The sequence below is a fragment of the Dama dama genome, chromosome 7, assembly GCF_033118175.1.
Source record: "Dama dama isolate Ldn47 chromosome 7, ASM3311817v1, whole genome shotgun sequence".
NCBI lineage: Eukaryota > Metazoa > Chordata > Mammalia > Artiodactyla > Cervidae > Dama > Dama dama.
Genome location: NC_083687.1, coordinates 52,270,648 through 52,283,082, shown reverse-complemented (window position 1 = coordinate 52,283,082; position 12,435 = coordinate 52,270,648). Strand labels below are relative to the sequence as shown.

At 50.5% G+C, this 12,435-nt stretch overlaps 1 protein-coding gene across 1 annotated transcript in view; it reads right to left on the bottom strand.

Moving 5' to 3' along the window:
• Positions 1-9,120, bottom strand: part of MYLK4 (myosin light chain kinase family member 4) — a 67,647-nt gene extending 58,527 nt beyond the window's left edge. Inside the window, exon 1 of the mRNA XM_061146307.1 lies at positions 8,951-9,120. Within this exon, the coding sequence (XP_061002290.1) occupies positions 8,951-9,120 (170 nt within the window). The remainder of the gene's footprint in view (positions 1-8,950) is intronic.
• Positions 9,121-12,435: the final 3,315 nt, after the last annotated feature.

Sequence of the window (12,435 nt, the reverse complement as noted above, 5' to 3'; positions counted from 1 at the left end):
AGCTCTGACGCAGGTAATCAGATGGATTTTTATTCCCGCTTCACCAAGTACGTTCTTAAGGAAACCTGGCTCTTTAGAAAACAGAAACCAAAGGTTTCTGTTGTGTCTGAGGGTCTGGTGGGGAAACACGCCATGGTTGCTAGGACACGCTGGTGGCATGGCCTGATTCTCTGCAGAGGTGCTGGCAGTCTTATTCATCACTGCCTTGATGTCATTAGTGCAAGTGTCAAAGCAGCGGAAAAGGCAGAAATTTTAGAACAGAAAGAGAACAGCTTTGACCATGCAGACCTCCAAAAGAGTCTTAGGGTCCCTCAGGGGGTCCAGGGACCTCACTGTGAGAACTGCTTGGTCCCAGGACAGACAGAACTGGTCAGCATAGATTCATGACATGTCTCCCTGGCCTGTTCCAGCCCTGCCTTCTCTGGGCCCTTTGGGAACACCCTCTCCTTAGGGTTCAGGCTGGACGGTCACCGTGTTGAGCATCTTCTGAGCCCTCTCCTGAGAACCCAAGGGACCTGGGAGACTCAGGGGAGTCTGGGCCTGCATAGGCTCTGAGAGCTTACACCTGCTGCTGCCTCCCTCCTGGCCCTGGGGCCCAAGGGAGCTTCAACCCCTTTTAGGTTGGGGAACCATCCTGCAAACCCTGCGTATGCTGGACTCAAAAACACCCAGGCTGGATGCAGCCCCGGAACCAACAGGTGCCCTGGGGCAGGCCCAGGGCAGAGCAGCCCCGCCAGGGCCCATTGTCTGCTGGTCAAGTGTCTGCAGTCGACTGCCTGGCCCACCTGCCCATGGCCAACTCCAACAAGATCAAAGCAGGACTTGGAATCGCACGGCTGAAAGGGGACGCACTGTCATACAACATCTACACCATACAGAAGGTAGAGCCTTTTCTCCGGGCTGCAGAAAAAAAATACATTTATGCATTAAAATCTTGTCTTCATAGTTAATTTCTACACTTAGCTCCACTTAATTTTGTTCAGATAAGCCCTCTGTTCTGTTCTATTGTCACTCTGTCGTGTCCGACTCTTTGTGACCAGATGGACTGCAGCACACCAGGCTTCCTGGCCCCTCTGTGTCTCCAGGAGTTTGCCCAAGTTCATGTCCATTGAGTCGGTGATGCTATCCAACTAATAGGGTGTACGTGGGGCCTCACTGATAAGATGACTCATGATGTTGACCTCGCAAACAAAGAATAAAATCACAGTGATCCTTGCAACTGACCAAATTGCCCAAACGACACTCTGTTTTCTCACTGGCGCCTACCTTCCCAAAGCTGTGAGACCACCAGATTCTAGACCTCTGACTACATGACCATCCCTCCCGAGAATTTTTCACTGGCGGGGTATAAGAAAGTCCCTGTCAGAAAGGGAGGGCGCGGGTTCTCCTTAAGGGCCAGTCACCCTCTCGTTTCCCTCTAATAAATTTCCTTTTCTTGCCTGACTGCCCAGCTTGCTTTTTTTCTCCGCACTCGTTGTATACCAAACCAACCATCTCATCAGATAAGCCCTAAATGCTATACAAAGCATAGTAACAGGAAAGTGATTTCCGTGTTCACTGCTCACTTTTGGAATGCGAAGCCTACAAGCTAAAGGTCTACTAGACAAACCAGAGGCTGGGTGCACACACCCCTCACTTCCAGTCTGGTCTCTGCCTCTTTCTAGAACTTCCTGACACCTGATCACGGACCGGAGCATCAGCCTGCTCGCCACGACCCCAGCCTTGTCGCTCAGATTCCCAGTTCCCAGCTCGAGGCCTGGGGGTCGTTCCCAGTGCAAGACCCTAAAGAACAGGGGAGCCAGGAAGAGGCAGCACCAAGGCCAGAGGCCAGGGTCCGGGGGAGCTCAGCCACCCTGCGAGGGGCCTGCGAGACCTCTGCCCGCTGACCCAGGGCCTGTGGCTGCTGGCTGTGTCCTCCTGGGAACGGCCAGCTGGAACTTGGTAGCGACCTTGCCAAGGGCTGCCCAGCCACTTGTGAAGAAGGCTGCCCTCAGAGAAAGGCTGTGCTTCCCGGCCCCCTGACACCCCAACCATCACAGAAATGCCACAGTGACCTGTGCTCCCCGGGACCCCGGGCGGACGAGGTCAGAGCCACGCTCACAGGGCCGGCCTGGGCTGGGTCTGTCGCTTCGGCACTATCAGTGGACTGACCAGTCACTGTTTCTCCCTGACCAAAGTTGTAACTGAGGGTGCAGGTTACCCACACACAGCTGAAAACGCCGGGGGTCTATCACCTGCAGAAGGCCCCGGGGTGACAGGAGGCAGACCGTGCCCCCCGCCTCACCCTCTGAGGCCCTCCTGCCTGGCGATGCAGCCATCAGGGGTCCCCGCTCCCCCCGAGCCCACCCTAGGACAAGCCCGGCACCTGCACATGCACGCCCACCTTGGCCCCACCTTCTGCTGGGACCTCAGTGACCGCGGCAGAGCCACAGGGGGCACAGCCGAACCTGACCTGTCAGGGTTTCCCATGCCTCTGCGCTCGGGGGGGACTTTGGGCCTCTTGGCTTTCCACCGCTATCTGCTTATCACTCCCCGTCTCTGTTATCATTGTTATGTTTTGAGCAGAAATTTCAAAATAAAGCCCAAAGTGCCCAATGGCCCAGGCGGAAGACTTGGACACAGCACCCTGAGGCCAATGTCCAATGGTGACATGGAATCACCGCTTTACTAGAAGCTTGGGGTGATTTGGGGGTTGTAAACTAAGAAACCAGTTTTAAAATTTATTTATGTGTGTTACTGTGTATTTGAAACTCTAGAATAAGCACAGCAAAACCATGATTCCACTCCACTCTTGCTTGTGCTAAATATTTTTAATGACTTGATATGTGAAAATATTATATTAACTAATAGGAGTAAAAGTCATATGTAGATGTAGCAAAAATCAAGAAGGGAGTGTGAGAGAAATTGGTCTGGGAAACCCCGATAGACAAATGTGATTTTTATAGTCGTCATGTCTTAGGTAAGTGGATCAGGACACAGTTTGGTCAATTGTATCTAGAAATTTCATTATCAATATGCTAATCATTTTCTAACTTAGGAACACAGGCTTGATTTGCAATGTTTGTATATTTTACTACTTTGATTTAATTTTCAGAGAGAGAAAATAAGACATTTTTTTCATATGACATAAAACTATCACAGTTTAATTATTCTTTGAAGCCAAAATGACACAGACACAAACTGGGACTCTCAGAATCTCATATGAGCAGAGATCTGCTCCCAGGGTGTTGGGAAATCTTTCCATTGTTTTATGTCTTCAGTGAAGACTGACGTCCAGATAGTATTCTCTGACACCCTGAAAAGGGAGTTCCTAAAACTGCTCTTGTAGACACTTTTAAGACAAGAGGTCACCCACATTTCCAAATAACCATTCACAATGGAAAAGAGAAGAGGGTATATTGTAAAATCTGATTTAAGAGACATTTTCTTTACCGTTGGAAAGTGATAACAGCGTTTTATAAAACACTCAGAGCAGAGCACTCCTAATGAGCTCCCTGCCGGCCCCTCCTTCGGGACACACCTGGGGGCCACCTCTCAGACCCAGGGGAGTGGTCGTTCTTTACGGTACGTCCCCCATAGACAGAAGTCTATTGCAGGCATAGGCACACATAGGCATGTGTGTAACAGCCAAAAAGATTCAGGCTTGGGCAGCAGTGACAGGAATACTCATCATGTCAGCTCCTCAGAGAGGCGCAGGGCCGCCATGGGAACCTGGCTCCTCGAGTTCTGGGTCCTCTGAGCACGACCCATGCAGGGCTGGTGATTTCTTGTTGAATAAGACAGAAATCTACATGCAGGCGTAGACACATATCAGCCAACTCCCCCGGAGAGATTTTTAACCATAAACTCATGCATTTTCAATGGGGGCCAAATCCAAAGAGGCAAAAATTAATTATTTGGACAAAAATTAATTCATGCACAAACCACAGAACCATCTGCAATGCACACACAGGCATAGAGTGCATCTGGGGGGCACGATTTCAAGGAAGGGGCTTGACTAAGCAGAAAAAAGCCAGAAGTCCCTGCAGTGGGGGAGTTGGCAATAAGCAGCTCTGCTGACAACCTCTTCCTGTGGGAAAAGCAACTCAGAACACCTCCTGGAGTCTTTGCTAAACTGCCTCCATCGTCTTAAAAATAACTCATTCTATGCTAATTGATGAAAGAATTAAATACGTAGAAAGGACTGATTTCCCAGATACAAGACTCTCTCTTGGGAAGCGCTAAAATCTTTAGAATCTGAATTCTTATCTCTTCCTTCAAAATGCTCCTGTTTTCCTGACTGAATCCCAGCTGTGGCATCCCAGGAAAGACACTGAGGGGCAGAGGTTCCAAGGAAAAGGCTCAGAGGCTATCTATGCTCGGGAGCTTGCTCAGAAGAGGCGGCCACTCCTCTGCAGATACTTCTTAACGAGGGGAAAGGACTCTGTGCTTTGGTGCCATTTTATTTCCCCCAGTTACATAAGATGTAGGAGAAGAGATGCTGACATTATTTTTAGCTCTCACAGACAAAAATAGAATGCCGGCTTTCATACACGTCAGGAATGACTGCCTCCAGGTTCCCCGAAAGTTGGTGGAGAGTTGGAGATGTTGACAAGGGCTGCCTACCTCTCCTGATCCCAGCCCTGCAGGGCAGCCGTCCAGGGGGGGGACGAGGCAGGACATGCATTCTGCCGGCTGGGGCGAGCCGCTCCCTGGCCAGAAACGCTCAGCTAGGACAGAGACCATGTTACTACCTGGGTGTCCTCAAGAGCAGGTGCCTGTCGGTGACCTCCCCGGGTCATCACGGACCGGAGCACACGCCAGAGGACAGGAGACGAGAGAAGGCACAGGCCACCTGCGATCCAGACAGCTTTTCTTCTGAGTGACAAGTCCATCTTGGCCTTCCCGCCCTGACCAGGCGCGAGCACGTTTCCAGGCAGAACTCTGCTCCGGGTGGGAGGCGGTGCCGAGCAGCGGGGTCTGCAGGACCCTGCGGTGATGGTTCCAGTTACACCATCAATGGCCAATCTGCCTCTTTAAGAGGAAAAATATGATGGCCCGGGTGACAGATCGGAAACAGGTGCGGGGCAGAGAGAGAGCGGCTGGCGACAAGTGACACCCCAGAGAGCGCGCTTGTCTCCCGTTCAAGGACGATTAGCGCCAGGGAAACGGGGCCACCGCCAGGGAGCTTTCTCCGGCCCACGCGGGCAAGGGACACAGGCTGGGCGGGAGGGGGATGCACGGCCTTAAACATCGCAAACCCTCCGCCCGCAGCTACGTTATTTTGAGATCTAAGTTACAATCACGGTGACCACCGCTGATGGTACAATTTCACCGCAGTGAGGCAGGAACGGCCACCTGCTATTAAATGCACCAACTGCCATCGCAACAGGGAGACCCGAGCTTTGTCCCAACCCACTCTTCGCCTACTCACATCCTGATAATAAATAGTTTGTTCTGTTTGGTCTTTGCAGCATTTGTACCCGGTGGTTCAACATTCCGGGAGCTGTGACCCCCACCTCCGTGTGGTCCCTTCCTCCCCGGGGGCCATGCCCGTTGGGGGGGTGGCTGAGGACCAGAGGACAGGAGGTGAGCACAGACAAGCCTGGGGAGAAAAAGCAGGGGTGCGTAGAGCCGGCGGGGTGGCAGAGGGAGCAGAAAGAACCACGGGGGAGAACGGACTCAGGTTGCTGAGAACAGGAGCTCTTTGGTCTTCCATTAGGCAAACAGAAGGTGTGTGTGCGTGTGTGTGTGCGCGCGCGCGTGTTTGCATGTATCAAACAGCAAGTCAGAGCTGAGGGAAATACAGCATGGTGATTATTTATATGGGTAACAGAAGTAACAAAAGAGGAAAACCTGGATTTGATTGTGTAAAAGGAATGCTAATTATAGTTATGAGAGTCGTTATCACTCTGAGTTAATGACGCACACAGTAGCTATTAAGCCATCGCTCACATGTGCCACGTTCATCATTTAAGTTTCACTTTGTTTCAACACCACACTGTGTGGCTTTCCATCTGGTTTATTGTAGCGTATCTGCTCTGTACTAAGCCGCTTCAGTTGGTCCGACTCTGCAACCCCATGGCTTGTAGCCCTCCGGGCTCCTCTGTCCCTGGGATTCTCCAGGCAAGAACACTGGAGTGCGTCCAGGGACCCACTCCAAAGCTGTGCCCACCCACAGGAGAGCTGTGCCCTCCTCCAGGGAATCTTCCCGACCCAGAGGCTGAACCCACATCTCTTAATATGTTCTGCGTAGGCAGGTGGGTTCCTTAGCACTGCCGCCACCTGGGAAGCCCAGGGTATCTGTCACAAGCTTTTAAAAATCCTACACTGTTTAGGTGATTTTGAACAGTCTGTAGAATATAAGAGAATATAAGAAAAGCCTTTCAAAAACAGAATCAAAAGGGAAGTTGGAAAACAAAAGGAACAAAACATAGTAGAAAAGTAGAATATGTGGTATTCTATCAATTCAAAAAATAAATCAGAGGAAGAGACAGAAGAGAGGCAAAAAAAATAAAGCCAGAAGAGGAAAAATGAGTGAAACAGAAAAACCTGGTTAAGAGCCAGAAAAGAAGAATCTGAGCTACACTGAACTATGTCGATAGATGTAAGTTGTGGAATGCACAAACAATTTGTTCTTGTTAGGAGAGAAAAGACTCTTCTAGAAAGAACTTGCGCTTCAGGCCTTCTGCGCAGACTGCCTGTCACCAGAGCGACCGCCATGCAGAGTAAATTCCCCCCAGGGCAGCGCAGTGAGGTTTTCTACTATGATTAGCTGTGCTAATCTTCTTAAAGAGAAGGGATGAAGAGACAGAGAGGCGGTGGAGAGAGTTATGGAGGGCATGTTTTTATGGTCCCTGGAGAGAAAGGCCTGGGATTTTGAAGATTTCCCGTGGCCCCAGCAGGAGATGGAGACGTGTCAGCCCAGCTCCGTCTGCATTCCTGACGACATCCGAGCCGCTGGAAGGCCCTCTCCGCCCAGCCCTGCCAAGGCCCTGCTGGCCGCCCAGGCACCCGCTCACCGGGCCAGCGAGGGCCTCGGGGACTGTGGCCTTGGCAGACACAGAAAGGAGAAGGGCTCTGTGCCTCCCGTCCTGGGTCTGTCTGTCCCCCGCAGGGCGAGAGAGCCGGGGAAATTTACTGGCGACACCTCTGGGCCCTGAGCCACTCAGCAAGAAACTGAATGGGACACGCGGCGGTTCCTCCCCACCTTCCGCGCCGCCGGACATCAGACCCGTCGCACAGGACTTTCGCTTAGGATCTCAGGGTCAGCATCCTCAGATGTTCCCTCAGAAGTATCCTAAAGTTTTTCACTTCCCAGTCACTTGATTTCTCTGGAGCAGATCATCACCAAAACAGTTCTTCCTGAAAATGCTCCTGTTTCCACCTAGCACCATCTCGCCTACTTACAAAATTTGTATCACAGAACTTGGAGAAAAACCGTCCTGGAAACATATTCAAACTCATAGAAACTATCACAAATCATTGGCTATTTCAAAGTTCGCCTATAAGAATACTTTACCTCCCCTGTTCTACAGAAATTAGTGAACAGAAAAGGACACCCCTCTGATTACTCATTTGCATTGCAAGCAGCCCAAAAGAGGAAGCCCTCGGATCTGACTCCAGTTTTGCCGAGGAAGTTTCTTCTTGGTGTGTGCTGGACAAGATGTTAGCTCACAGGGGAAGGTCTGTCTCCAAACACCACGCTTCAGCCCGACTCGTTCCCTCTATCCGGCAAGGTTTATCTCTCTGCACTCACAGTGAAAAGACTCCTTCGCCCTTTATACCTAATAGCTGTGTTCCACTGTCTGTTCTATCATTAGAAATGCCCTTCCTACCTGGACAGGGTTTTTCGAAATAGAAATTGGACAAAGAGGAAAGTGAAAGTGAAAGTAAAGTCGCTCAGCCGTGTCCGACTCTTTGCAACCCCACGTCCTCTAGCCCGCCAGGCTCCTCTGTCCGGGAGTTTCCAGGCAAGAACACTGCAGTGGGTTGCCATGCCCTCCGCCAGGGGATCTTCCCAACCCAGGGATGGAACCCGGGTCTCCCACATTGCAGGCAGACACTTTACCATCTGAGCCCCCGGGGAAGGACAAAGAAGGATGTTTCCCCAACTCGCTCTGATTATCAGAAATAATGATCCCTGGCCCTCCAGGGGAACGCAGGACACACCTAAACAGACCTGTCCGTTCTGCAAACGTCTCGGCGCCTGTTTGGTACTGTGAGCAGGAGAGAAGGCGAGGGGGGTGACAGGAGGTCCCGACCCTGAGGAGGGCGTCCGGGGCAGGGTGACAAACAAGTTCCAGGAATCGCAGGTGAGGCCCTGTCTGGGCGGGAGGGAGAGGGAGGGAGAGGGAGGGACCCAGGGCCCGAGCAGGGGACAGAGCCCGCCGGTCCACACCCCCGGGCACCCCTCCTCGCGACAGAGCCGGTGCTGGGGGCTTGGCACGCGTGCGTGTCCACTGCTCAGAGCGGCAGCCACCGTGCTCGGTGAGGGGCCTCCCGAAGAGCTGGCTGCCAGGATGGGGCCTGCCGCCAGCAAGAGCCTGTCCCCAACCCCAGTGGCCACTGTCGACAGCCCTGACCCCTACTCCACGGAGACCTCGGGGTCCTGAGGGAACTAGACACTTGTGCAGAGCAGCTGTGGCCCTCACGCGCTTCTCCAGATTGCATGCCCAAACCTTCCCGCCTAAGAAACTGCGCTTCCACGCCACCCCCGTGACCTCTAAGCTGGGCGCCAGACGGCGGCGGCACCCACAGGGAAAGCTGCAAGTTCAAAGGCTTCCCAGCGGCGACCGCTCCCACCTGGGGGCAAACCTCCGGGGAACGAAGCGGGGGTTTGCCGGTTCATAAAGCTCCCTTAATTCTACACCAGGGATGACAACACAGAATCTAAAACCATCTGATAGATGGGGACGGGCGTTGCTTTATGTGAGAAAACAGAAGGCAGGACTGACCCTCGCCAGGAGACCAAACCACCTCAGGTACCTGGCTCTTTCCAGATCTCGAATCTTGTTCACCAGAACTTTCCTCCAGAAAGCACTTCTCTACCTCCTCCACGCACTGGAAAAAAGCCATCTTCTCCAGGTGCTCACTGCGGTAACACGCGTTGATTCCTTCCAGCCCCTTCACTGTCAGCATCTTGGTGGTGAGCCCGAGGAAGCTGGTGTCTGGAGCGTGGTCTCTGTCCCCCTCGGTCTCTGGTTTGTAAATGAGGACATAGTCATCATGACTCTTCTCTCCACTGCAAGGGGGGAACAGAGCTCCCATCACTGAGACACACGTTTGACTCTGGGAAAACCAACACTGGGAAGTCTGAGGTTGCTTCTGTTTAAACTAGAGAAAGGGCCCCAAATGAGGAAGAGAAATGAAAATGTTAACCTTGAGTTTCACATGTTGGAACTTGGAAAAGAAAAAGCTTTCTCGCCCTTCTTTTTCCTACAAAAGAAAATAGTGAGAAGCAACCTGGAGCGTCACGGGGCCTCGCTGCCGAATAGAAGATCTAGGCGAAGCGGCAGGTTTAAGGAGACAGTCTGGGTTTAACTGGCTTGCTGGCCTTGCCCCTCTGGCCCAGGTGGGAAGGGCGTGTTGTGTGAGGAAGGGGCCCCCGAGACTCCCCAGGGAATTCTGCCCCCTCGGGGGAGTGGTCTCACCAAATGTGCCATTTTCAGAGCCTTTCGCTGCCTACTCTTAAAATGTTTATTTTAAAAAGAACTTTGCTTCCTAACACTTCTCTCACATAGATGAGATTCCCAGACACCTTTCTCTGCGTCATTAGCAGCTGAGCACCAAAGATTTCACACCCTAGATACACTTTCCTTACAAACGAAGTAATAGCCTCATTACTGCTCTGATACCAAAGCCCCACACGGGTGTCTGCATCCACGCATCTCCTGACCACTTCGGGGAGGCTGATGCAAACTTGTGATGGGTTCCCTCCGGAGGCCCCCTGTTGGAGATTTTCTGGAAATTGCTTCTTCCAACTTTTTCTCAATTTGAAATCATCTGTAATTATCCCCACAAAACTTCATCTTTCATTTTCTCAACTCCTCTAGTATAATAAAATGATACCTTGTACTCTAAATTATTTAAAATCCAATGCTCTTCACAGTTCTACTGAACCGTAGAAAGACCATAAACTTATTCACACTAAAATGTGAACAGGATCAACCAGAGCTCTGTGAAATATACTACAGACCATCACCAGCATTCTTACAAGTTGCCCTGAAAAAATCTGTTATTATAATAAGAATTTCACGGCTACATCTGAAACAAACTATAACTAAAATCTAACACATCATTGTAGACGGTACTGAAGTTGGCTCAGGAAGCCACATAAAAATTAACAAACGCTTGGGTCCAAGATATAAAAATTTTGCAGAGAACTATTAAACGTTGAGCTCTGCCTGGAGTTTGATAAAACTTGCTATGTAAGACAACATAGAAATAAAGAAAGAAAATAGAGTGATTACCATTTAAAAGAGGACATGCTGGGGTTCAGACCACTCCAAGCGTAGAGCATAAGTTCCAGCAGATAAAGGGGAGTTTGCAGAGTTCAGAACGACTACTCAACTCCCTGGTAAAGGTCTTGCCTGGCAGTGGGACTAATCTTCTGAAAAGACAAGTGTCCACTCCGGGAGGAAGTAGCCTCTCTCTCGAATGCCACTTTGAGCCCCTGTTTAAACTCAGACGGTCCTTGATCTCATGTTGCTCAGCTGTTGCCTTCTTAGTCAGATGGGGAAGAATATTAATTTTAGACACCGGGCTTTTCAAAGCCGATGGCTCCATTTCAGAGGTCAGGTAAGGAGAGGATGCGCCGTAGCCGCGGATGAAATATCACCTTCACCTTCTGGTCGCGTCACGGCGGGAGCAGCCTCGGGACAACAAAGCTGCGTTTGTCTTTGCCATCGCACGCCCCGCTCTGCCGCCCTTTTCGGTCTTGGCGTCTTGGGCACGTCCCCAGATTGGGGGTTCAAGTGTGGGAAGCCCACCTTTTTTGCCTACCTTACACTTTGAACACAACCCACTACAATAGGAGAGAGCTTCTGCCAGCAAAAGCTCTGGACAGTTTTAAGGTTCTCAGCGCTTAAGATTATTTGCAACATCTCCAGCTATTTACAGCTCCAGGGAAAGTTCAAAGGCACAGGCGTGCGGGGGAGTGACAAAGAACAGGAGTGAGGTTTCACAAACTCTCCCTGCAAACAACACTCTGCCTCCCCCCATCTTCCACCCCAGGCCAAGAAAAGAGAATCCAGTGCCGACAAACCACCTGCCTGATCCCAACAGCAGGGGATTCCTAGACTTACTGAAGTTGCATAAAACATTGATTCCCCAGAAAATAGAACTAATACAGATGATCCTACAGTTCTCTCATTTTCATCTTTCAAAGCCCCTGCTCTCCACCCCAACCCGTCTCTAGTGACCTCTTGCTTTTCAAAGACTAAAGCTCTTATCTTTAATTCAGATCAGTGTTTTCCATATTAAATAAGAATACATTTTCATTTTGAGTAGAATATAAAGAATTATAGTAAAATCTTTTAAAAAGCCAAACTTTGGACATTTTTCTAGGACAAGACAACTTTGCTCTTCAGGCAGAATAACTTCACAATATTATATGTTTGTGAAAGATAGATTACATGACAGAATTGTCATGAAAAGACTGAACTGATTTGAGGTTATCAGTTTCTTTGGAGTAATTAAACTGTGAAGTACGGATAAGGTGACCAATCCCCACACCCAGAGAAAGCCAGGTGAGTGGCCTTCGGCTAATTTGATGGCATACTCTCCCTGGTGGCTGAGACGGTAAAGAATCTGTCTGCAGTGCAGGAGACCTAGGTTTGATCCCTGGGTTGGAAAGATACCCTGGAGGAGGGCATGGCAACCCACTCCAATATTCTTGCCCTGGAAATCCCACGGACAGAAGAGCCTGGCAGGCTGCAAAGAGTTGAACTTGACTTAGTGACTAAACAACAAGAAAAACAAATACTTTATTCAGGCTTTATGAGTTCCTCCCTAGTCTCCCTTTTCCACATGGGAATCTCATCCAGGGCTTCATACTCATTTAGATCCACCAGGATTTATGATGGATTGGATGTGAGGAGTGAAAGGAAGCCGGAAGGCAAGGATGACTCTCCACGTTTTTTCCTGAGCATGTGGAGGCGGGAGCTGACATTGGCTGTGACGGAGAAGTGACTTTGGGGGGAGTCAGGACTTCCATGTTTGACAGGTCTGTTAGATATCTGAATTCCACAGGTCGTGAGACAGAAACCTGGACTTCAGGGGAGAGGTCCCGGCTACAGACATGAGGTCATCACAGGCAGACAGTTTCAGGCACAGTATATATTCCATACACATCTGTTGATTGATCTCTAGTTCAGTTCAGTTCAGTCGCTTAGTCGTGTCCGACTCTTTTCGACCCCATGAACCGCAGCACGCCAGGCCTCCCTGTCCATCACC